Here is a 26,825-nt window from a genome sequence, read left to right as displayed (position 1 = left end):
CCACACAGCAAGAGGTATAGGGCACACTGAGCAAAATGCTGCTTTTGAAAGATTTTAAGAGAGTTCACAGCATGAGCCAAGGCAGGCTATTTGTATGAAATAACCACTGGAAGTAGCTTGGGTGGGCCCAAAAATTGGGTGGGGTCTCAGGGAATCCTCAGAATGGGGCAAACAGTGTTAGCCAGGTTGATGGAGACTCTGATATGGCCCTCACCTGTACCTATAGTGGGCGGGCTCAGTAAAGGAACAATGGCTTCTGCCAGCACTCTGTCTGGGGAACCCTTGCCCTGGAGCCAGGCAATTCAGTTCCTCTCCGTCTGGCCCTGATGCCTTTTGAGCTGCTGCCCCAGTACTGGAGCTCAGGGCAAGTGAGTTTGTCAGCAAGTGAGTCTATGCATGGGCCCTTTAAGGAGAACACTTGGGACTCCAGCAATCCTCCTCCTCACTCAACTGCAATCTACTCTGGTTTTTACCCACCAGACGTTATGGGGACCTCTCTTCCTGGCACTGGAACCCCGGGTTGGGGGTCTCGGGTGGGGCCGGGACCCCTCACTCAGGGACGACCACCACAGCTGAGTGGAGCCTGCTCATTCCACATCTCAGCCCTTCCTACCAGTGTCAATGTGACTTCTGCATATCCTTACTTACAGAACTTCTGTGCAGCTAGACTTCAGGTGGCTCTCAACGGCGGTGATTCTGCAGTCTAGTTGTAATTTTGAAGTTGTCATGTGAGGATGCAAGGACAACATTTACCTTCTCCACCATCTTGACCAAAAGCTGCCGAAAAATTATAGAGGATTTTCCACTGCACAGAGTTCTGCACACCTAATCCCTGTGTTGTTCAACAGTCAACTCTACTGACATATACCATCTCAGATTTCATCGTTTCTAGAGAAAAATCAAATCATTAACTTAAGCCCATTAAACTGGATGGCAACTCTTCATTACTCCCCCTGGAACCAGGTTGTAAGGGCAACTTCAATATCAAGTGCTGGGGGACAATTCCAAATACAATCACACTGCAAGGCAACTTGAGGACGGGGCGGGGGGGGAGAGAAAAAATTTTTTTTGAAAAATTGAGTGGGCAATCATACAATATGCCAGGACGCTAGTCGCTCAAACAAAGCTGCAGGGAGAATGACCAGGGCAGCCCTGCATTGTAAGGAGCGTTTTGGCCTTGCTGGGAATATTCAAGGTGGTGGGATGGTAACATAAGTGGCATGCTGGTAAATGTTTCACAATCAGCTTTTAGGGAGAAAAAGCCATTATTTTCTTGTATTTGCAAGTTCCTTAGTGGAAATGCACCCGCGAAGGCTAATTTCAAGTTCCCCAAGCACATCGCTGAATGGAAACTTAAGAAGAGATTCACAATAGCAAACCATTGCACAGTATTTCAGATACAATAGATGTAAATAACCTCAAGCATAAATTATAGTAAAGGTGATGAAGTAACTAGACCATGGTGATTTTTGAGTATTACTTTTGTTTCCATAATTTTATTATGCGTATATAATTTAATCTTAATAACGTTTGCATTAACAACTGGCACCCAAATGTAGGGAAAATTTAACAGTGGGCTCTAGTAAGCGGGTACCTTTCGCTCCAGCACAACTGCTGCAAGTTGCTCTTCGGGGTCATTCAAGTTATTTTCAACAAACAACAAACCAAATAAATGAAGCCACTAAATCATCTGGATCAAACTATCTCGTCTCCAAGGGTGCCGATCTCTTTGCTACCCCCACTTTAGAAATATTTCAAGTTCGGGTTACGTTTGTGTAGTATTTGTAGGAATACCATTAAGTGACAATACCTTACATTTGTTATCACCCATTACTCTTTTCAAAGTAGTGCTTTCATGGAACGCTGGGACATAACGAATTTAGATCGGTGGGGAAATAGCATTTTAATGCCCTAGTCACCTAGTGGATGAAAAAAGAACTGTTGGGAGCTGTTTGTTGAAGAGCGAGGCTGGGGAATGAAGCTGGGAGCAAGGCCAGGAAGCCCAAAGGCTGGTCGGCCGCCCCAGCGTTCGGGTTCCCTCCTGGAAATGGCTCCACCGCCGGGCAAGCGGGTGTACAGTAACGCTGGGCTCTCCTCCCGCTCCCCTGTTGTCTAACTCTACAGATCGACTAGAACTCAGTTTTTCTGATGGAGGGGCGAAGTTTGGAGGGGATGTGCTCTAAGAGTCCTTTCAAAACGCTAAAACGATTAGAGCCAGACCATTCAAATATTCTCTTACGTTTCTTTCCTCGATCCCAATGTTACTGTAGCAGACACGTGCATAGGCTCCATATAGATTTCACTGCTGAAATTAGCAGAGGTAGTCGTGGCCGAGTGGTTAAGGCGATGGACTAGAAATCCATTGGGGTCTCCCCGCGCAGGTTCGAATCCTGCCGACTACGGGAACCAAACTTTTGCTGCCAATACTGTTTGTTTTCCTTTCGGAGTGTTTTCCATTTTCCCCGCAGATAATTTAAGGCCTGTAAGAATGGCCGCGGTACAACAGGGACCCCTCGGTAAGCCCGGAAGAGGAGCGGACGAAGGAGCTCGGGAGTCATGTGAGTGTAGTGACCATCTGGACCCAGGAGGGGGAGATGGGACCGAAACGCGCCCGACAACCTGGACCGAGTGAAGGCAAAGCAACGTCGCGAGGTCGCGCAGGAAGGGAGAGCGCGGACCGCCGTCCCGGGAACCCCCGCGCCGGCAGACGCGCGGACACGGGGCTGAGCTCGGCGCGAGCGTGTCCGGCGCGCGCCCCGCCCGGGCCGCCTCGGCACCGCGCGCGCATGCGCAGGGGGGCGGGGGCGCAGGGGAGGGCGCGCGCGGCGCGTTCTCGCGTTGCCCCTGGAAACCGCTGGGCTGATGCCCCGAGGTGAGCGGAGAGAAACCGTTGCCTTTCAAGATGGCGAAGGACCTGGACGAGCTCTTGGATGAGGTTGAGTCCAAGTTTTGCAGACCAGACCCGCTGAGACTGGGCGTGGCGGAGCGCCCCAAAGGCTGCGGCGGCGGCATCCTCGGCAGCGACCGGAGCCGAGCCGAGGCGAACGAAAAGCTCAGGTTACCGGGCGGGAGGGGAGGGGAGGGGGGGCTCTTCTGGGGAAGCCGGCTCCCAGCCCCGAGGCCTCCCTGCCAGCTCTGCTCCCGGTTCGCGCCACGGTTCCCAGTGCCCACCCCTGGGGCCGCGCACTCCCCAGCTCCGGGTGCGGGGGTCTGGGGCACCTCTTCCCGGGCCTGACTCCGCCCCCGGCGCGGCGCGGAGGGCGGGCCCCGCCTCTGCAGCCCGCGCCTCCCCCAGACCGAGCCCGGGGTCCTCACGGAGGCGGGGAGGGAGGGGGGCCGCTCGGGGCCCTCCCTGGGTGACCCCCGTGAGGTGCCCGCAGAGAACCTCAGCCTGTTGCCTCTGACCCCGTTCCCCAAGCAGAGTAACCCTTGCAACAATGGTTGCCAAAAAAATCATTCCGTTCTGTTGTCTTCGGCTGATTTTTGTTTTTCTTTGGCTCGGAGGATTTGGGGGAAGATTTTAAGTCATATTTGATCCGAAAAACGACCGTTGGAATTTGTCAGTCTTTTTCTTCTGTGTAATCACAAGAAGAGGACTTCCTTCTTCGTCTCATGTCCCCCTCAACCCCCAAAAAACAAACGAACACAAATGTTGTGTCTGAATGAGATTGTCCTTCCGAGTGAGCCTCGGCAGCACCTCTCGCTAGAGCTCCTGCTGGCGACGCTTGCGGAATCGCACAGCGTTGGAACCACCGAGAAAGGCACTCTTGTCCGCTACGGCTGCGTCTGTGGTTCGGTTTTGCTGTGCGTGTGCGTGATTCCCACAAGTGTTTTGTTAGCGAATTTACCAGTCTTGCCTCTAATGACATACATGTGTTTACAAAAATTCACCCTCAGAAGATAAATACATTGAAAAGATTCTGAAGCTCAGACACAAGTTCTAAAAAGCAGTTGAGTACTAAGCAGCATTCTTTAAAAAAAGTAAGTGTAGCGCCAACAAAATTGACCACTTTGAATGGGCCAGCGTTCATTTGATTGGATGCTTATGCAGGCATCACTCATTCATTTGCTCATTAGCATACACGTGCTGGAGATCCTTTTGTGCTCATTCCCGGCACCTCTACCATCCCAGTCCCACAGCAATATCACCTTGCGATTTCTTTTATTCTTTTTATTCGTTCCTGTAGGGAATGGGGAGAATTTATCAAAGAGCCATCCAAGTGTCTGTCTGTCTTAACTTAAACTATATAGGTAGGTACATTGTTATTAACTTAATGAGGCTACTCCTAAGCTGGCCTTCGGTAAAAATGTCCTCAATCTGATTGAGGTACGTTCGCTGAGGTCGGCCCCTTCCAACTCTCCCATCCACACTCGTCTTGTATGCTTGTTTCATCTGTCTCCTTTCGTTCATTCTCTCTACATGTCCAAACCATCTCAACATACCTTTCTCAATCCTCGACACTACATCTTCTTTCACTCCACAACATTCCCTAAAATTAACTTAATAAACTTTACTTAAAGTTTTAAGTCTTAGCTAAACTATAGGGACATTGAATAAAACTTGGTATCATACTTAATAACGATATTATTTACTGATAAAATTAAATTCCTTACAATTTACCTTACCATATCCATAAAATTAAATCATGACAATGATGACTGACAAACACTAATGTGAAAAATGGTCTTGCATCTCCTTGGGAAGTTTGGGTAAGTCAGGTTTGTATGTTGTTGCCCGCACATGGTATTTTGTGGAAGAGCCACACTCAAGGGGTCAAAGAGCCGCATGTGGCTCGCAAGCCGCAGTTTGCGGACCACTGTCTTAGGAGAACTAGGTGCAGAGTGGTAGGACGTCTGGCATCAGGCCACTTAACATGGAAAGGGCTGCTAAGGCGGGTGCTCTCCAGACACAGGTCCTTTTAGACGGCTCCAGTCGAGCCGTAATGCTTCCAGCACCCCACCTCACCTTACTACACCACATTTTTCAGTAACACATTTATAAAAGCTGTAGCAAGCCAGTGCAGTTTTCATGTGTTCAGACTTTTCACTTGACCATGTAGTTGTAAGGGTTAATTATGCAACAGCAGCAAAGGCCCTAAACCTAATACCAAATACTATCCCTACTGGATACATAATGTCAAACATTAAAAAATCTTCCTGAGCCAGCATTGATACTTAAAAGTTAGGAACTGATTTATATTATGAATTTATGAACAGGAGACTACCTGTCCCTTGTATAGTGAAGTAGCCTGTATCTTTTCCTTATGAGAGTTAAAATACTGAAGTTGTCCCTTTAAATGATAGCTCTGCAAATAATAAAATAAATGACCATGAGACATCTGGATACCAGGAACAACTGCTCTTTAGATAAGTAGTCGATGTTTAAAAGTACATGCCCAGCTTTTTCTTGAATAAAATGTATAGCTTTAAATGTCTTATATTAAGTATGTAAACTTGTAACTGACAACTTACATTTTTGTCAACAAACTTAGGTTGTGTCCATAGCAGGAAAAAAACTAATGTCGCATTTATCCTTTGTTATCAACTCTAATAATAGACTTTATTTAAATAAAACTCTTCTATTACTGGCTGACTTTATGTGCTCTTAAGCTTCAGCTGTTTTGTTTTATTTTTCAGATCAACAGGAAGATTTAAAAAAGAAGATGATCTTGACAGTCTTATTAATGAAATATTTGAAGATCCCATCTTTGATAAAAAATCCTTTGTAAGTCAAGTGTTATAAATATGCAATAATTTTTTTCAATTTTAAGATGTTTAAAATAGTCTGAAAACTTACAGAATGCACAAGTATCTATAGTTCTTTGCATTCTGAGAAATACTATCATCTAAATAAATTATTCCACAGAGTTGTAGAAGAAATAAAATATTAGAAACTCTGTGTGTTTTTTGCTATTCATTTTCAGCAAGAATGCGAAATTAGAAAAGCTGCTATAACAAAAGTCAACTCATAGTTGAAGTTGGTTACCTGTATTTATTTATAGACTCTATAAGAACACTTTTCTGAAAGACCGAAAACAAACAGCTTTCATATAGGAATGTGCTTAGCATCTCAGATGCAATGCCATTGCTGTTATCCCATAACCCATGACTACATTGTTAATATTTTAAATAGTTACTAGTAAATGCTTGTGTATCTACATTAACTCTATGAAAAGGTTATAAAATAATATAACAGCCACCTATATACTGCTCATGCTGAACATATATTAATGTTTTGCCATATTTGCTTTGCTTTAATTTTTTTTTTTAAATATATTTTATTGATTTTTTACAGAGAGGAAGGGAGAGAGATAGAAACATCGATGAGAGAGAAACATCGATCAGCTGCCTCCTGCACATCTCCTACTGGGGATGTGCCCGCAACCCAGGCACATGCCCCTAACCGGAATCGAACCTGGGACCCCTCAGTCTGCAGGCTGATGCTCTATCCACTGAGCCAAACCGGTTTCGGCTGCTTTAATTTTTTAAATAAAAATTATAAGTATAGTTTAAAAACTCCAAATCCTACTTAATTGCCTTCCTACCCAGAGGTAACCACTAACCTTTCTATCCATACTTGTATACTTTTATTACATAGGTATTCACTATAAGTCATTTTCATTGCTGAATAATACCTTGTTAAATAATTCTACCATAGTTTATCCACTTCCCTGGTAATGGACATTTAAATTATGCCCAGTCGTTGCTCTTACAAACAATGCCTCTTCAGATACCTTGGCACTCTTCTTTTACTCACATACAGGAGTTTCTCTAGGATGTGCAAACCTTGAAGAGGAATTGCTAGGCTCTAAGGTGTGCTCATGTTCAGTTTTTTACCCATTGCCAAAGTGTTCTCCAAAGTGCTGTATCAGTTATAGTCTTCTTACCAGTAGTGTATGAGCATTTATATACTTTAATTGTTACCATTTTGGTCATTATAAAATATATTTGTTAGATTTTAAATAAAGAGACCAAATGACAGTCTGAGTTACAAGGACCACAAAGAAAAATAAATCTAAAAAGATAACTATAATACCAAAGTCTTTTTAAGGGTAGGGAAGACTAAAGCAAGACAGTGGACTGAACACCACTAGGCAGTGCTGGTGTTAAGGATATGGACATGGGCTAGTTACGTTTTTGTCAACCAGACAAAGAATAAAATGGCTAGTATAGACCTTATCTTTATTTCTCTAAATTTAACATTTTTAATTAATCCAAGGTAATTAATAAGCTGGTGGCCTCATTGATTTACATGTCAGCCCAATAGCAATGGTGTTGAATACTCTGTGAACAAGAATGCATCATAAATGCCAAATAGCTATGCTGATTTAATCAATAGTAGAAAAAATAAACTACATGATGTTCTTGTGATTCATTGATCACCTGAGCAATTAATTATTAAGTACTTACAGAGTGAATATCTGTATGTGAGACACCATTTCTTCAGTTCATGGCATTTCAAAAGCAGAAGGAAATATGTCTCTGGCTTGGCTTTAAGATACACAAATCTGAGCCCTGGCCAGTGTACTCAAGCACCAAAATGTTGCAGGTTCAATCCCCCATCCCAGTTGGAGCACATGCAGGAGGCGACCAATCAATGTGTCTCTCTAACATCAATGATTCTTTCTTTCTCCCTCTCCCTCTCTCTCTCTCTCCCTCCCTCCCTCCCTTCCTCTCTCCCTTCCACTCTCTCTAAAAACCAATGGAAAAATTACCCTTGGATGAGGATTGACAAAAAAAGATATACTAATTTGAAATAAAAGTAACTTTTACAATCATGAGGAAATAAACTTTTATGTACTTCTTCTGCATGCTCCTTTTTTAAGTTATATTCAGGTTTCCAGCCTGCAAGGGAGAAAGAAACCCAAATAAACTTCTGAAGGAGAGCAGGTCTATGTAAAACATTTGAGTGGGTAAGGAAAAGAAGCGTCTGAATGGCCCATCCATGCCCACCTCGTCCTCAGAGGCCAGATCAAGCTCCTGGGAGTACTGCTCCTTCCCCCGCTGCTTGCCCATTCTGCTGCTCTCAGGCCCACACAAGAGCCCAGAAACTACAGTAAACATCACAGTTTGCCAGCTCCAGGTCATAAGCAGGAGCCTGGATGGTACATGAAACCTTTGGAAAAGCAGAAGGAGACTCATGCACGTTATTATTTTTGAGACGTGTGCCCCAAATTTTTCCAGTTCTGTTTAACATCAAATAGAAGAGTTAAAAGAAGTAGTAAAATAAAATATCTTTGCCTCCTAGGTCAAATGAAGCCACGTTGCTGCATAGTTTAAATTGCCTTTTCTCCATCTCACTTCCTCTTCTTGGCGGTGGGCTTAGTATGTGGGTTTATGTTGTTTGGTACTATACACCAGTTAACACTTAATAAATGCCTGCTAATGATGACGATGTTATGTAACCATATAGGAACTACTGTATGGTTGTGACTAGGTAGGTCCGCATTCTCCTCAAATGCCTGTTGGTTGATACCTTTCCACTTGATCAAAATTAATATTCCTGAAGTTGCCCAGGAGTTTCGTTAGTTTATTTTTAGTTCAGGTGAGTACTATTCACAGCCTTTAAAAATGAGTTTGAGGTGTTTTTTTCCCCTCAATTGAATTTTTCCAGGATGAGGTTTTAAATAGAAGGCCCTTCATATTAAATCATTGAACTTCAGTATTAATTGAAGAATTATAAAGTGACTCTAAATCTTAGCATGCTAATAATGGCAGTATATCAATTTCCTAGACTAAAAGCAGAGTAATTTGCAAATTCCACAGGGAGGTCGACTTCCCTTTTGCCTTTAAGAAAAAGGTTTTGATCATTGTTTTTACTTCGGAAACTTTAAAATGATACAAGTTTTTTATTTTAAGTCATTTTAAAAATATTCTTGTTATAAAATGAAGACTATTAGTTTTCATGTTACAATTATCTAAGTTACTCTTGGCCTTTTATTGTTTTGTTTTCATAACAGAAATTAAAACCTAAATCTTCAGGTAACACATCTGTCAGTGCTCCCATTCAAGGCCGCGGTAAAAGGTAAGTTGAGATTGCTTTGGTAAGTTATACACACTAGTGAGCAAACACTATGAGCATAGTCTAGGCGATTTTATTACCTTAAACAACAGTGACATTGAACAACAAAGCACTGGTTGGCTTTCAGGAGAAAGACCAATAGCAATATCTTTCGTGTTCCTATGGTCTGTGACCCCTTAGTGGAAAGGAACTTGAATGAGAGATTATTGCTATTGTAAATAATTTTCTGCCATGTGAAAAAAAAAAGTGTGAACACTTTCTCAAAATTAATGTTCTGTTATGTTCTTCGGTATTTACTTTGTCCCTCACATTATTTGGCAAACACATTTCTCTGTGACTCATTTTAACTCTTTGAGTGTTCCTGACGATACAGGTTCTACCCAATAAAGCAGTGAGCCCGGAATAAACACCTCTTCTTTAAAATGGTTGGCTTGCTCAGGAAAATACACAATTTGATTATAAGACTGTAGCGTTAACAAAGCCAAACTAATGTCTCCTATTTCTTTCCTGTAATTTTCCTTTTCTCCCGCTTGTTGAACATACCTAGCTGCAACCCCGTGTACCTCGGTGGAAGCGCTGCGCCGTGTGGAATTGGGACAACGACTTCACAGAGGTGGGATGTCAGAAATATACCTCCTTACTCGGTTTTCCAATTTGATACCCTGTTTTTAAAACAGATATCTTGGCATCGATCTGTTTCATAGTCAGAAGTGTATTTTCTTAGCCAGTCCAAGAGCGCTTTACTGAGATCTCAGTCATTTCTGGGTGGTCGCCGTTGAAAGCTGTGATGGTGGGTTTCTGCTGCTCATGGTGGTGATGCCTTTCTCTGGGCCCCACGTGCAGGGCCTGGACCACGCGGTCCCGCCTGGCCCCCACCGGACCGGGAGGGTGAGCGTCTGCCTCCCGTTTTCCTTCTGGGCAGAGGGAGCCGGTTGGTAAGACGAGCGAAGCAGCACAGCCCCGCAGCTTCATGCCGTTCTCCCCACACTGACTTGGCCAAACAGCCCCGTGAGAGGCCACACGCCGTGAGCCTTGTCTAGATGAGGAGAGGGACCCTACACAAAAAACTCCCAAAATGGGCGTTTAATTTTCACATGATGTGTAGTGTGAAGGGGAAGGACAGAAGACTATAGCATAGATCATTGGCACCCCAGTTACTACGAAGGCTTAGAAAATTCTCCCCTAAGCAAGTAACATCGACTCAGCCTATGATATGAAAAATGAGTAGAAGTGAAGCGAAGAGAGGGGACCGTGGGGCCCAGAGGGTATGCCATGTTCGATGCTCCCTGAGCTGGGAAGCGTGTGGGAGGAGCTGAGAGCCGCTGGGGAGCTGCAGCGCAGGGAGTGGGGGAAGAGTGGCTCCTGATGGGGCCGAGAGGGAGTCGAGGGACATTAGGTTTGTTGGCGGCCCTGTAATCCTCTGAAGATTTTAGAAAAAGTGGGTCATAGATGCAGTGAAAGCAAGTGGTGGGTGGGTGGTTGGTTGGTTGGTTGGTTTTTAGCAGATGGAGTCACCTAATCATATTTGTGTTTCTAAAGGAAGTTATTTTAGTTGCTGAATAGAAAATGGATTGGAAGGTGAGAGGCAAGACAGGAGAGGGCCAGTCAGCAGGCAGTATTTCACAGTGGTCCAGGAAAGAGATGATGGTAGCTGTGAGCTGAGTGGTGGCAGTGGCTGTAGGGGAAAGGTGTCACATTTGAGCTGTTTAGAATCTAGAATTGACAAAATTCAGTGAATTTAACGGCTAAGAGAGAACATTGTTAGGAATGACTCCCAAGTAATGTGCTTTGCCCAAGGTCACATAAAGTATTACAAAGCAAGGATTCAAATGTGTAACTGAGTCCTGCTCCATTATGCTTTCTAGTAAACCAGTCTGTAGAAGGCCAGGTAATATATGTAAGAGGGGAGAACCGTGGCTGATGTTGCTACTGCAGCTGCTGTTCTTTTCCATCTGTCCAGATATCAAGAGTCCCTTGTCTACTGTGTAGATCTGACAGGATTTTACTGAAAACCACAGGGTCTGGGCAGAAGACTCTATTGGGCTGTATTTGGAAAATCCCCACCATAAACATCTTCAAAATAATAAACATTCTATTGATTGGCTGGACAAAGGGACAAAACTGTTGATGACACCTTCATATTCAATTGCCTCCACATTTTAGAAAAAGAAAAGTGACAATTTATCTTTCATTGGAATCATTACATTATATTTTTAATATATTTTTATTGATTTCAGAGAGGAAGGGAGAGGGAGAAAGAGATAGAAACATCATTGATGAAAGAGAATCATTGACGGGCTGCCTCCTATACATACACACACACACACACACACGATCTAGCCTGCAACCCCAGCATGTGCCCTGACTGGGAATCGTGACCTCCTGGTTCATAGGTTGACGCTCCACCACTGAGCCACGCCAGTCAGGCCATTACTTTATTTTAGGTATGCTCTAGCTATATGTAGTTATGGAAGATAAATATTTTTAAGCCCTGAATATAAGCACTGATTTACACGTCCAGGGAATAAGTGAAATTGAGTCTATTCTGCCTGTTTTTTTATGTGTTTTATTTGTTTGATTTCTGGGTAGAGTTCTGGTTTAGGAGTAATACTCAGTGATTTTAGAGTGTAAAGATTTGAGTTTTTACCCCGTTGATGGGGAAGGGAGAAAGAGTAGTAGCAGGAAGCGTGGTGGCATTAATAAGGTACAGATAAGACTAAGGCGTTATTTTCAAGCCAAATCGAATTTTACTCCTAATTATTTTTTAAACTATTGCAAGGCTGGATTATTGCACAGACTGGTACTAATTATGATCTAACAAAGTGAATCGTAGCAGCAGCGTGATTTCTTAGCTGCAAGTGAGTTTTATTTTTCTCAAAGGACAGTGTTTGTAGGAAACTGTGGTAGTGTGAATAGATTTGAATAAACTACTAAATTTTAAATTAAATTAAAAAGCTGTATGTAACATTATGGTTGAGATTTTACACATACAGAACGTCAGGAAATTCAAAATTATAGTTCCCACAACAGCAATAATTCAGCCAAATTGCACATATGTATTAAAGCATTAAAGTTAACACTCTGTGCAATCATGTAACAAACTGCATATGCATAAGGAAGCAAGCTATGGCAGCTTTGGGAACCATCATTTTGCATTTCCTGACTTTGTACGTTCAAAATCCAAGTACAAGTGTATACAAATATAATTGTGTTGAATTTCCATATGTACAAGTACAACTTCATAAATTGCTCACAGTTTAAAAGAAAATATGGACTTATGAAACTTGTGTAGATTTTAAATGTTTAGTTACTGTTATGATTAAACATAATTTTAGACAGAAAGCATTTATTCTCAAAGGAATCGTTAAGCCAAAAAAAAAAAAATTGCAATTTTGAAGTTACTATATTTGAATTTTAAGGAAAATAAGTGAAAAATATTTGGGTTTTACTTTATTATTTTTTAATTACAGAAGGATTATATCCTTATTGAAAAAATAAAAACAAACTTGAAAAATGTATAAAGAGAAGGATAGTAATCTCCTTTCCACCCTCCATTCCCATCATTCCTGAGACAGCCAGTGTGGGCTTGATAGTATATTACCATTTACATTTTCTTCCATGTTCTTACCTTATAAATACCTGTTTAGGAATTTTTTGTTGTTGTTTTTACAAAAATAGGGTCATGCTATATATGTTACTGTGCACCTTGTTTTTGACATCTTTCTAGGTCAGTGAAAAATTAATTCTCTTTATCAGCTGCCTAATATTGCATAGTATAAGTATACTGTACTAGTGGCCCAGTGCACGAAATTCGTGCACATTGAAAGGGAATTAATTAGAGGAAATATTTTAATGTTGCTATTTGCCCTTTCTCTATAACAAAAGTGTGGGAGATAAAAGGAAATGAGTACAATGGATATGAAAATAATACACAATTTTATTAATAAATAAACAATAATAAAATGATATAACAGAAAACTCATGATGTAAAAACAACACTGGCGGGGCGACTGCTGGGGAAGATCCGGGCTGGCGGGGAGACTGCTGGCGGTCAGTTGCCCCGCCAGCCCGGATCTCCTGGCGGAACGGATCTCCTGGCGGAACGGCTGGTTGGGGGCGTGACTGATGGCTGACGGGCAGCAGTCACCCCCGCCAGTGCCGGATCTCCCGCGGGAGATCCAGGCTGGTGAGGGCGACTGCTGCGGGAGATCCAGTCTGGCGGGGCAACTATTGTGGGAGATCTGGCCTGGCGGGCAGACTGCTGGCGGTCGCAGTCGCCCCACCAGCCCAGATCTCCCGGCGGGAGGTGTGACTGATGGCTGACGGGCAGCAGTCGCCCCGCCAGCCCGGATCTCCTGGTGGGAGGGCCGGTTGGGGGTGTGACAGCTGGCGGACCGCCAGGGTCACGCCCACCAGCCCTGGGTCGGGTCGCACAGGGGTCACCCGCCATCCAGGTCACAGATAGCAGGCCCGGATGGCAGCGGGGCAGGCAGAATGGCCAGCGCCATCCTGCCTGCAGTATGCAAATTAGCCGCCATCTTTGTTGTCAGTTAACCGCAATCTTGGCTGGCAGTTAATTTGCATATCGCCCTAGCCAATTATTAGCCAATGGGAAGGGTAGTGGAGTGACACTAATTACCATGTTTCTCTTTTATTAGATAGGATGTTATTCATTTCTTTCCCTTTTAGGTAGGTATCCAAGTGGTATCTTGTTTTTTGCCACTTCTACAATACAATAGTAGAAATTCTTGAGATATATGCTTATATTGGTGCTTTAATTTATATGCAATAGCTTCTCCAAAATGGAATTGCTAGTGCAACAGTGAGGGGTAATTTTAACTTTAAAATAACCCCATAGGTTAAAGCAGTTCACATACCCATCAGAAATATCTGAGGGTGCTAATTTTTGCTAACTTAAATTGGTTAAAAATTTATTTTGTTGTTGCTTTAAATTTTAATTATTTGTATATTGTACCTTTTAAACAAACAGGCACTGTTAGAAGCACTTTAACATTATTAACTCATTAGGTCCTCATTGTAATTCTAAAAGATGTATAAAAATTATTAGTATCCCCATTTTACATATAGGGAAACAGTTACAGAGAGAAGTTGAGTTACTTGACTGTAGTTGCACAGCTAGAAAATAGTAGAATCAGTAGTTGAACCTAGGCAATTTGTATTCAGAGTCTACGCTCTTAACTACCATTCTACAATACCTGTATTAGTGAGACTGAATATATTTTTTTAAATATATTTTATTGATTTTTTTACAGAGAGGAAGGGAGAGAGAGAGAGAGAGTTAGAAACATTGATGAGAGAGAAACATCGATCAGCCACCTCCTGCACACCTCCTACTGGGGATGTGCCCGCAACCAAGGTATATGCCCTTGACCAGAATCGAACCTGAGACCCTTCAGTCCACAGGCCGATGCTCTATCCACTGAGCCAAACCGGTTAGGGCTGAATATATTTTTAAGCTTTGTCTTTGTCATTTGTAAACACTCTGAACAGTATAAGTAAGTATTGAACCTTGTGCTGAAAATTTTTTCTTCCACTATTTTTCACTTTGTTTTTGTTTTGGGTTTGTGGGTTTTTTTGGTGTTTTTTGTTTTTGAGAATTTCTATAAGAGTTTATTTGAGCCTAACTGATGACATTCCTGGGAAGCAAGATGTCAAATGCTCCTGTTCTTGGTATCTTAAAAACTCATTTCCTTTTAATTTTTAGGTGATCAAATGTATCTATATTGATTCTAGTTTTTAAATATTTCAAGCAATATTCTTTAAAGTAAGCCACAATTATTATACAAATCAAATTGTTTGCAGCAGCAACTCATAAATTTTGTCATAATCATTTATTCCTAAAGTTACATGTAGTACATGAGCTGTAAAAATTGCTTGGCGTTTGAATTCCTCAGACATTCACTAAGTGTAATTCTAGCAGTTCTGTCCTCTTTCCTGCATCATCGTTTTGCTCTTCACTGCATCTTCGCTTTTTCCCTCCTTTCTCTTAACCCCTCTTCCATTTAAGTGACTCAGGTACACCTTCTCAGAGAGGCCTTTGCAGGCCACTCCCTCCAGTACTCTCAGTTTTATTTTTCCTGCTCTACTTACTATTTCATTTGAAGCATTTTTTATCTTCTAACATTGTGATGAGTACTGTTTATTTCTTTTCTCATTAGAATCTAAGCTCCATGAGGACAAAATCTTACTAGTACATAGCAGGCTTTCAGTAAATACAGGATGGAGCAAATTAGGTTTTCAATTGTTTATGTGAAAAATAATACAATACTTAGTAAATAATAATATAAAAATAAACTGTTTTGTGTACTCACAACTGTAAACCTACTTTTGCCTATGGTTTGTTTGTTTTTTAATGAGTGGATGAATGCATTAATGCCAACCACTGGGAAACAAACAAATAAGATACTGTCCCAGCACTTAAGTAGCTTAAGGGGGAGACATTCATTTCTACATAACGTGGCAAATTCTGTGATAAAGGCATTCTTGAAAATTTTATTAGGAAAGGAAGCAACTTAAAGAAGTTAAGTGAAGACTTCCCTCAGGCACAATTTGAAAACCATTGAACTAAAAGATCTACACAACCGTTTCTTTTCTACCTGTACAGTATATATGTGTGCATAAATGTGTCAGCATATAAGATCTTAGTAAAATAGGTATATGTAGAAATTAACCTGGAATTTTAGATATATAATTAGTCCTTTAGTATAAAAATTTACAATCAGTTTAATCTTTATTTTTCTGTTGTTTACTCAGTAATTTGTAATATATGGTATATCCTATGAATCACCGTATTTTTTTATATTTAAACATACCGATAATCTTTAATGTACAGTTCTTTTTCTCTGAACAGATCCTGTGACCATCTGCGTTGTACAGCGTGTGATTTCTGGGTTGTAAGCTATGATGACTATATGTGGGACAAATCGTGCGATTATCTGTTTTTCAGGTAAGCTTCTAAAGAATTTCACTGTGAAAATGCACCACGTATAACTTTATATTTCTATTTTGCTGTAATGTCTCTTGTGGACTTGGCCAGATTGTGTGGCCTCTACCTCTTCAACATTCCTCTCACCCATCTCCTTTTTTTCCATCTGTCTGCTGTTAGCCTAGGTAAAACATGTTGTTTCTGGACAAGAATCTAGATATTGCTTCTTGCCCAGCTAATGTCGCTCAGTGGTTGAGCATCAACCTAAGAACCAGGAGGTCACGGTTCGATTCCTGGTCAGGAGGGGAATTTGATATGCCCAGGTTGCAGGCTTGATCCGCAAGAAACAGCCCATCAATGGTTCTCCCTCATCATTGATATTTCTATCTCTCTCACGCTCTCCCTTCCCCTCTGAAATCAATAAAAATAGATATATTTTAAAAGAATATAGATATAGCCTTCTCACTCACTCTTCTGCCTACAGTGTCTTCTTTCAGACCACCTTTTCCTTGCTGAGAATTAAGGCATAGCTAAGAGTGTGCCATTCTCCTACCCAGAACCCTTCTGCTTACAGAATCCTGTCCAAATTCCTTAGTATGGCACCCAAGGCCTCCAGGATCTAGCCCCTATTCCTCACCCAGCTTTGTCTTTCCACCGTACACTTTCCTCCTTCACAAGATTTTAGCTACATCAAATTCCTCAATACTCCCATTCCCCATTACTTTGTGTAAGCTCTCCACCTCCTGGGACACCTTCCCATTTTATCTAAATGTTAGGTTGATACATGTCTGCCTCCCTTCTTTCGGTCAGGATAGGCTTACTCATACTTTTGCAATTTATACATTTTCATACACTACTGACTACCTAATGTTTTTAAGATGTCATAAGTGATAAAAACAAACTGTGCATTCACTTTAAATAAAAATTTAGAGTTAAAAATTAATAGCGCAGCCCTAACAGGTTTGGCTCAGTGGATAGAGTGTCGGCCTGCGGACTCAAGGGTCCCAGGTTCGATTCAGGTCAAGGGCATGTACCTTGTTTGCGGGCACATCCCCAGTGGGGCATGTGCAGGAGGCAGCTGGTCGATGTTTCTCTCTCATTGATGTTTCTAACTCTATCCCTCTCCCTTCCTCTCTGTAAAAAATCAATAAAATATATTTTAAAAAATTAATAGCGCACATATCATTCATTAGTGTCTTCCCTGACCTATGCCTAGACAAAGACTGTCTATTGGCATACAAGTAATCATGATACATTGTAGCACTCTCCAGTAGCAGGAAGAAAAGGGGGAGTTTTCCAGACCTCTTCCCACATCCATTCTCATGTTAATCTCTAGGAGTCTCCTCTAATGTAATAGTTTTCAAATTTTTTTCAAGAACTGCTTTAAAAATCTTATGAAAATTTTGAATCTTCTCTACATATACACAGAAGTAAATTGAAATGTACAAATATACAGAAAAAGTATAATTTAAGAGGTTTCACAGTCCTCAATCCAAATAAAGCCTAGTGACCTCCCCAAATCCGAGGTCAGGTTAGCCCACCTGTAATCCCATTATTGGAAAAGTTAACTTTTCATTTCAGGTCTGTTTTGCCTTTTCTGACTTTTCTAACTCCTCTGCTAGATACTACTTCTGGTTCATCTAAAGAGTGACTAATAATTCCCACATGTCACCAAGATGCACCAGTAATTTTTACAGAATAATAGAATGCATGTAATATCAAAACGGAGCAGAGGCAGTAAGTGAGCGTTTTGGTGATTTAGTTAGTACTTGAGGAACTTGCAGTGTCTCAGTTAAGAACTCTAGATCTGTGGCAGCCTGGCTTTGCTTGCTTGTTTGGTTGCTTGTTTGTTTTGTTCATGAGAAAGAGAAGTTTTATTTTACACAGGGTCAGGCACAGGCACTGCCAGTCATTGTCAGATGCAGGGTGAGGGAGTGTGAGGTTTGGGGCATTAAAGCGGAAGACCGTCTGGAGAGAGCTCAGAACCCTCCCGGGGAACATCCCAGCTCAAACCAGGAAAGCGAGCGCGGGGTGTCTGGGAAAGGCTACATCCAGCGGGGCTTTTTGTTGGCTCTTTTGGATTCTGTTTTCTCTGACATCATTTGTCTCAGCATCAGATTCCAGGTCAGCGGCAGCCCCCAAACTGTGGCCACAGCCAGAGCCCCCAGACTGCTAACAATTACCTTTGTCACAGGAGTCAGCTCTGGCGCTCCTAAAACCCCTAATTAAGGATTCGGTCACTTCCTGGCCTGTGGGGCTCAGTTGATTGGAGCATCGTCCTGTGCACCAAAAGGCCTCGGTTCGATTTTTGGTCAGGGAACATACTCAGGTTGCAGGTTCAATCCCCAATCAGGTTGGTACAGTAGGCAACCAATTGATGTCTCTCTCTCACATCAATGTTTCCCTCTCTGTCTCCCTCCCTCCCTCTCTTTTCCTCTCTAAAAATCAACTTTAAAAAACATTTTTTTAAAAATTAAATCAGGTATCAGATGTTAAATCTGTCAAAATATATTGCAGATTGAATAAAAAACATTTTTCTTCACTTAACTTTTTAGTATTCATTAAACACATGGTTTTGTGGATTTTTTTTTCTTTCTGACAAAACTTAGATGATTCATTTCTTCCCCTGGCTCACTATAACCTTAGCTAAGACTTAGCTGGTCAAAGTCTCAGTTTCTTGAGTCAGACAGTTGACCTGGAAAATCTCTCTGATTTTGTGAGGTTCTAACCTTCAAAATTGTGCCTGGATTTTGCACAGTACAGGACTGAATGTGGTGTCCACTGGCCACCAGAGGGCACTTTGTAGCCTGCCTTCTGCAGTGACCAAAAAAGATGGGACTATATCTCTTTTTTTTTAATATTTATGTTGTGTTTCATCATTTTACTTTGCATTTATCATTCTATTTTGAAAGTTTATATTTTTCTTCTGCCATGGAATAGTTAGATAAATTCAGTATGTGGATTATCTTGAAAATCATAATTGACTTTCAATTAATTAAACATAAATTAACTTCTCTAGTCTTTTTTTATAATTACATCAATCAGATGGTTATCATTTTCATGATGGTCCTGCCAATTGATTTAATTATTTTAACATTGTCACTTAATGTAGGTTAGGTATTATTTTATTGCTGACACTATAAGTAAATAACATATCATTAAAAAACGAAAGATATGTCAGTTCAACACATGGAATTAACAGGTACTTTTTCTCTAGTAATGAAAAATTTCTATACTTAACCCATCAGAAGAGCATAATTTTTATGCCTCTCATATCCCCTCCATTTGCCATATTGCCGGCCTTTCTCTCTCCCCGCCCACCTTCCTCTCTCTCTAAAAACCAATTTAAAAAAGATATCCTCGGGTGAGGATTAAATAAACAAATAATGCAGCCTTTTCACATTCAGACAAATATATCCATGAGAGCAGTCTCTATTCATCATCATAATATTTAAGTAAAGGCGCATAGCAGTAGCATGCCCTTTGGGAAAAGACAATAAATTTCATTTAATGACTGTACAGATTTTCGAAGACAAATAGACTTAAGAAGACAAATAGACGTTAGCATTTGGTGTAGTAAGTATCTGAGGTAGGAGATGAACCACCACCCTTTGCACTCTGTTCTCACTTGATCTGAGCCAGGAGTCAGAGAAGCGGTCACCGTATTATCATACCATGTCATCTCTGATAAAGCAAATCGTAATTTTTCAGCTTTTATCAGGTCATTATGTTCTAATTAGCCTTAATAAACAGGCCTAGAGAAATGCCATGGAAAAGTGCTAGTTACTGAGGAAATGCCATCAGAAAGAACACGGAAGCATATCCGCTATTATCTGTGTGAAGGGAACCAAGGTTTGTTGAATGTTCAGATGTTAATAAAGATGGGAAAATAAAGCAACTAGAATTTGTTTTAAGTCATTACGCACTGGAAAAGCCACTGTTCTAAAACATTCATGTTTTACTAATAGGAACAACATGCCAGAATTCCACAAATTAAAAACAAAGTTGGTAAAGAAGAAAGGAGCACGGGCCTATGCCTGCCAGTGTAGCTGGAGAACTGTTGTCGAACTGACTGACCTGCAGACGGACCATCAGCTGCGTTGGGTTTGTGGTAAACACTAAGAATGCAGACTTTTGCCCTGGCTGGGTGGCTCAGTTGATTGGAGCATCATCCCATAACCCAAAAGGTTGCAAATTTGATTCCCAGGCAGGGCACTTAGGTTGTGGGTTGGGTTCGATCCCCGTCCGGATGCGTACAGGAGGCATCCAATCAGTCTTTCTCCTCTCAATTGATGTCTCCTTTCTCTCTCTCTCCCTGCCCACCTTCCTCTCTCTCTAAAAACCAATTTAAAAAAGATATCCTCGGGTGAGGATTAAATAAACAAATAATATAGCCTTTTCACATTCAGACAAATATATCCATGAGAGCAGTCTCTATTAATCATCATAATATTTAAGTAAAGGTACATAGCAGTAGCATGCCCTTTGGGAAAAGACAATAAATTTCATTTAATGACTACAAATTTTCAAAGACAAATAGACTTCAGAAGATAATGTGCTTTATTTAACGTTTTGGAATTACTCCTTTATGATATACTGGACATTTCATTTTGTAAGCAAAGTAATAAGTTATTCAAATTCTTTGCCAGCCTCTCTTCTACTTAACGCAAGTTTAATTAAGCAGTTTTATACCAACCTATAGCCATTTATTAGCAACTGCAGCATTACTGACGCTAATACACTTAGCGTAAATATTCCTCATTCACCGCATTGAAATGGGGTAAAGCCGGCCAGTGCGGAGAGTCACTGAGGAGTATAGGCGTCCCCTCGTCCAGTCAGAGCTGTTGCTGCAAAGGATCAGAGTTGATGTGGCAGAAACCTTGTCAGCACTGACTAATTGGAGGGTTTCCAGGAGTGTAGGTATATTGTAAATGAATACACTACCTACAGCTGATCTGACCTCACCAACTCAAAGTGATATTATGAACAGTAATGATAAGCATGCTTTTTAGGTTTTAGCTTCTTTCTCCTCCTTTTGTTTGTATATATATTAAAAGTTACTTGGCTCTTTATTTTCACAAATACCCATTTATATGTTTTTTAAAAGTTTGATGCACCTAAAATCCCAAGGAAAGATCCAAATATGGACAGGTCATTTTTGGTTTTTTCATTACTTTCTAGCTTTTCATTCCTAAAACTATAATTAAGTAAAACGCACAGCAAGTAAGATATTTTCTCAGGCAGCCTGTTGATTTTTCTGGCGGGATCAGAGTGACATACTATTTATTAGATGAGTATGAAAAGGGAGATAGAGCATAGCCTATTGACATTAGTGAGACTTGGAGAACCGACAATAGCAGCACATCTAGGAAATCAGTTACCTCAAAATTACCAGCTCCCAGCCAAGAGTTGTCTAATCTGCCAAAACCTCTTTACTGCATGTGTCTAATATATAGTTCAATTGTTGACACAAGGCATGCTGAACAAGAGTAATTGAAGCAAAGTTAGGATCTTCTTAGTCTTGTGCTTAATCCAGCCACCCTACTTCAGCAAAGAAGAAAAGCCTTCTCCTAGCCATGACACATTTGCACATGTGTAAAACTCAGTAAGTCTAGTATTGCAACCAATCAAATCTCCTGTTTGCAGAAACTCACATTTTTGTATTATGAATATGTTTATAAATCTTATCTTTCAATAAAAATGTTTTACTCTCTAAAACTTTATATCACTGTAATGTATCCAGAAACAGAGGGATTTGGATTGAAGTCACCTATTTCAAAAAAAAAAACAGCACAGCAATAAGATTCACACATTCAGAACCCCATGGAATTGGGCACATCTACACTAATAAAAGACACACATGCAAATTGACTGTACCTTTGCTATGCCTTAAGCCACGCCCACCAGCCAATCAGAGTGGCTATATGCAAATTAACCCAACCAAGATGGCAGCTGGCAGCCACTGAGCTGGAGCAAGCAGGAGGCTTGGTTGCCCCAATGATGGAGGAAGCCAAGCTTCCCAACCAGCTCTGAGCTCTACTCAAAGCAACAAAGTTTCAATTATAGAAGGTAAATAAACCCCAGATACCTGTTTTCAGCGGGCCGTGGCCACGGAGCTGTAGCGAGCAGGAGGCCCATCCTGGCTGGCTCTGAGCTCCACTCCAGGCTACAAAGTTTCAATTATAGAAGGTAAATAAATCCCAGAATAAAAAAAAAGAAAAAAAGGAGAGGCTGGGAGCATCCATCACCGGGGAGGCTTGGCCAGCCTGAAAACAACCCTCAGCCCCTCACCCAAACTGGCCAGGCACCCCAGTGGGGACCCCCCACCCTAAAGGGGGTGTGGCCAGCCTGAAAACAGCCATCAGCCCCCCCTCACCCAGGCTGGCCAAACCTCTATGGGGTGAGGGTCCCCGCTGAGGGGGGCTTGACCAGCCTGCAAACAGCCATCAGCCCCTCACCCAGGCTGGCCAGGCACCCCAGTGGGGACTCCCACCCTGAAGGGGTGTGACCAGCCTGCAACACCCATCAGCCCCTCACCCAGGCTGGCCAGGCACCCCAACGGGACCCCCACCCTGATCCAGGACACTCTTCAGGGCAAACCAGCCGGCCCCCACCCGTGCACCAGGCCTCTATCCTATATAATAAAAAGGTAATATGCAAACTGACCCTAACAGCAGAACAACTGGGAATGACTGGTCACTATGACACATACCAACCACCAGGGGCCAGATGCTCAATGCAGGCTCTTCCCCCTGGTGGTCAGTGCAGTCCCACAGGGGGAGCTCTGCCCAGTCACAAGCAAGGCTGACAGCTGCCAGTACAGTGGTGGTGGTGGGAGCCTCTCCCGCCTCCTCAGCAGCACTAAGGATGTCTGACTGCAGCTTAGGCCTGCTCCCCGCTGGCAAATGGACATCCCCTGAGGGCTCCTGGGCTGCCAGAGGGATGCCTGACTGCTATCTTAGGCCCAATCCCCCAGGAAGCGGGCCTAAGCCAGAAGGTGGTCATCCCCCGAGGTGTCCCAGACTGCGAGAGGGCACAGGCCGGGCTGAGGGACACCCCCCCCCCCCAGTGCACAAATTTTTGTGCACCAGGCCTCTAGTTAGTCATAATGGTGATGTTTGCTTTGTATGCAAATGAACAAATTTACTAAATTATTAATTTAAAAATATACTTTTATTTCATCATAACTATCCTATAACTTGGATATATTACCCATGTTTGGCATTTTATTTGTTTATTTATTTATTCCTCACTCGAGGACATGCTTAGAGAAGGAGAAACATTGATGTGAGAGAGAAACATTGATCTGTTGCCTTCCATATGTGCCCCAACTGAGGATCCAACCCACATGCAGGTTTGTGCCTGACCAGGAATTGAACCGGCAACCTTTTAGTGCACAGGACAATCAACTGGGCCACTCTGGCCGGGCTGTCTGGTATTTTATAACAGTAATTGTAAATAATTCCCCATTGTCAGAAACATATATATGACTTTATGTTTAGTTTGCAATTTACTTTATAAGCTTTTTAATATTATACATTTTAATCTAAGATACAGAAAGAATGTTATTTTATATACAAAGGGATAAATTATTACCAGTTATAATTCAATCCAAAATGTAATTACTTTAGTATCAATGTAAACAAAAAGCATAGTTTCTGGTGAACTATAATTTTAAAATGCAAAATCTGTAAAATATATGAGATATTTTGCCCATTTGTTTTCAATGTTTATAATAATTTTCTACCTTTAGCAAGTACTTATTTTTTGTCAAGCCAGGTGGCTACTTTATTTGAACTATATTATACTCTCTGGTCCCTATCCTACCAAAAAATGAATAAATAATAAATAGCTTTATTCTGTATTTAGTAACATTTTTATTGTTTAGTAAAACATTCATATTGGGATTAATTTGAAATAATTTTGATAATTTTTTTTAAAATGTATTGGGGAGGAGAAGCATACCATAAGAGAGAGAGAGAGAGAGAGAGAGAGGGAATGTGTGTGTGTGTGTGTGTGTGTGTGTGTGTGTGTGTGTTGGTGTATGTGCAAACATGTATAACAAAATGTGGGTATTTAAAGGAGCCAGGTCCAAGTGCTGGAAGAGCAAGCCATGTTGAAATGGTGGGGTAGCATCCTTCTTTTCTTGAGTGAAAGAAGATGTCATCAGACTATGATTTTGAATTGCTTTTCCTCCTTCATTTACTGATCTGATATTTAAAAATAAGAACTAAAAGGTCTTTGTATCCATCAGTACTCTGATGAAACTTAGCAGTCACTTTCAAATGTTGATTTTCCTCAGTTGTTATGTTTTAACAAAACCTCTATCAGCTAACATACTACCCCTATTAATCAGCTTAACCTATTATTATTTAGAATCGTTCTTGAGCTGGTGTACCTAGGTGGTTAGAGCACCGGCCCGCCGGCTCACCAAAGGATTGCAGGTTCAATTCTCAGTCAAGGGCATGTACCTGGGTTGCAGATTCAATCCCCTAGATCCGTGGTCAGCAAACTGCGGCTCGCGAGCCACATGTGGCTCTTTGGCCCCTTGAGTGTGGCTCTTCCAAAGCCTTAGGTGTACCCTAATTAAGTTAATAACAATGTACCTACCTATATAGTTTAAGTTTAAAAAATTTGGCTCTCAAAAGAAATTTCAATTGTACTGTTGATATTTGGCTCTGTTGACTAATGAATTTGCTGACCACTGCCCTAGATGTATCTCTCTCACATTGATGTTTCTCTCTCTCTCCCTCCCTCCATCCCTCCCTTTCAGTCTCTCTAAAAATCAATGGGGAAAAAATATCCTCAAATGAGGATTACAAAAAAAATAGTTCTTGAAGGGAAGAAAATATTCAAACTATACAGTCTCTTTAGAGTTAACATATTTATTTGTGTACATGACACCATTTTGTGCCCTCTTTTCAAAGATTGCATGGGATATATAGATATACATGTGGCTGATAAATTTATTTTCAGACTTTCCCCAAATGCCTTGAGATAATGGGTGACAACATGAAGTGTTACAGAATCAGAGTTGAAAGTCACATCCCTTGGGAAGTTACTTAACTTTTTGGTTTCATTTGCCCAAACGAAATGGTGACAACTCTTTTGTAGCTTAAGTACTATGACAAGGCTTTTTATTTTTTTCATTCCCTAAATATTCCTTATAAGAAAAGCAGCTATGCTATTGTTTTTATTTTATAACTAGTAAATGTACATATGGCCAGCTTTAACTTTATATAAGTTGAAGCTACAACTTTCAAAAACAAACCAAAAATCCACTCACTCTAGTCTCTTCCCGTCTGGTTTAAACCTAATTGTTCACCATGAAGGCATGCCGGGCCTTTCACAGTATCTTTTCAGCGTTATCTGCCTCTGCTTCTCTCTTTCAGCCAAATCTATATCCTACCCACGGTCCCTTAGATATACCGTCTTGATATTTCTTCTCTTCCTTATCTTATCCTATCTAAGTTTGACTCATTTTTCAAAGCCTATATCTTGTACACCAATGGTTCTCACCAATGGAGTCCCCAGGATTCTTGGGGGGGAGGGGGGGGAGGCGGAGTTGGCATACGGTCAAACCTATTTTAGTAACGTTAAGATATTAAAGCTGCTGGCAGGCACCTTACGTAACATGATGCGAAGCAGTGGCACTATGCACTTGCAGGAGAAAAAGCCAACTTCACTTAAAAATGTCCTTGATAAAGGTAGTAAAACCTATTAATTTTATCAATCTCAGCCTTCAAGAACATACCTTTTTAATATTCTGTTATGACTATGGGGAGCACACAAAAAGAACTTGTGCAATTGAGTTGTATGCTGAAACAACTCTTCATGGAATCCATTTTTGCTTGAAAGAAAACTGACAGATAAACTGTGGTTATTCAGAATATTGAATATTTGCCATACATTTTCTCAAAAATGAACTGAGTCACCTCCAGTATTTGTTGGCAATGATAACATTCGAGTCCTCAAGCAAAAATTTGAATTTTAGGAAATTTTATTCACCAGTGACCATGACATCTTCCTCATACTTAAAGACTTTTCTGATAAGACTAGTGGTGATATGAACAAATAAAATCTTTGATACTATATCATGAAACATGACAATATTTGGAAGATCTGTATAATTCAGCAAACCAATATTACCAAGCCACCAATGCATGATATTACAAAACTGTGCATTTAAAGTGCAAGATAGACCAATGGCTTTTAATGTAGCAAATACTAAAATTTCATTGATATGATTTCAGTTTCCTCATTGCACTAAACTTTTAAGAAACTAGCACTTAGAAAGTTTTGATGTAGTCATGCAGAATAGTCACGTGAGGCCCAATTTTCTTCTTAGGCTTCAACCAAAACAACGTCTCAAGAGAGTGAGTGCAGCAGCAGATGTACGAGTCCAGCTATCGTCTATCAAGCCAGAGATTCAAGAGATTGGCAGAAATGTGAAACAAATGTCACTCTTCTCACTACATTTGTTTTGGGAAATACAGATATTTTCACAAAATTCAACAACACATCGTGGGTTTATTTTTTTAATTAATAGTATTTAATGTTCTTAGTTTTAATTTCTAATACAATAAATCTCCTATGCAGCCAAAGCCGGTTTGGCTCAGCGGATAGAGCGTCGGCCTGCGGACTGAAAGGTCCCAGGTTCGATTCCAGTCAAGGGCATGTACCTGGGTTGCAGGCACTTCCCCAGTGGGGGATGTGCAGGAGGCAGCTGATCGATGTTTCTCTCTCATCGATGTTTCTAACTATCTCTCTCCCTTCCTCTCTGTAAAAAATCAATAAAATATATTTTTAAAAAAAATCTCCTATGCAATAAAAGGCTAATATGCAAATTGTCCCCTC

At 41.2% G+C, this 26,825-nt stretch overlaps 1 protein-coding gene and 1 non-coding gene across 3 annotated transcripts; both read left to right on the top strand.

The window, feature by feature from the left end:
* Nucleotides 1–2,320: 2,320 nt before the first annotated feature.
* TRNAS-AGA lies at nt 2,321–2,402 on the top strand. The gene has a single exon. It is a non-coding gene; the product is annotated as a tRNA-Ser (tRNA).
* Nucleotides 2,403–2,875: 473 nt separating this feature from the next.
* Nucleotides 2,876–26,583, top strand: CUNH8orf37 (chromosome unknown C8orf37 homolog). 2 transcript variants are annotated; one of them, XM_036337775.1, is made up of 7 exons: nt 2,876–3,057; nt 5,638–5,725; nt 8,961–9,025; nt 9,570–9,635; nt 15,894–15,989; nt 19,937–20,079; nt 26,317–26,583. In XM_036337775.1, exons 1-7 carry the CDS (start codon nt 2,903–2,905, stop codon nt 26,346–26,348), a joined length of 645 nt encoding a protein of 214 aa, XP_036193668.1. In that variant the 5' UTR covers nt 2,876–2,902; the 3' UTR covers nt 26,349–26,583. The 2 variants fall into 2 exon arrangements, with proteins under 2 accessions (XP_036193668.1, XP_036193669.1); XM_036337776.1 differs by lacking the exon at nt 26,317–26,583 and having other exon boundaries at nt 19,937–21,686.
* The last annotated feature ends 242 nt before the right edge of the window (nt 26,584–26,825 follow it).

The sequence above is a fragment of the Myotis myotis genome, unplaced genomic scaffold (genome assembly GCF_014108235.1).
Source record: "Myotis myotis isolate mMyoMyo1 unplaced genomic scaffold, mMyoMyo1.p scaffold_m19_p_16, whole genome shotgun sequence".
Taxonomy (NCBI): domain Eukaryota; kingdom Metazoa; phylum Chordata; class Mammalia; order Chiroptera; family Vespertilionidae; genus Myotis; species Myotis myotis.
Note: the sequence above shows the minus strand (reverse complement) of the source record. Positions and strands in the feature narration are given on the sequence as shown.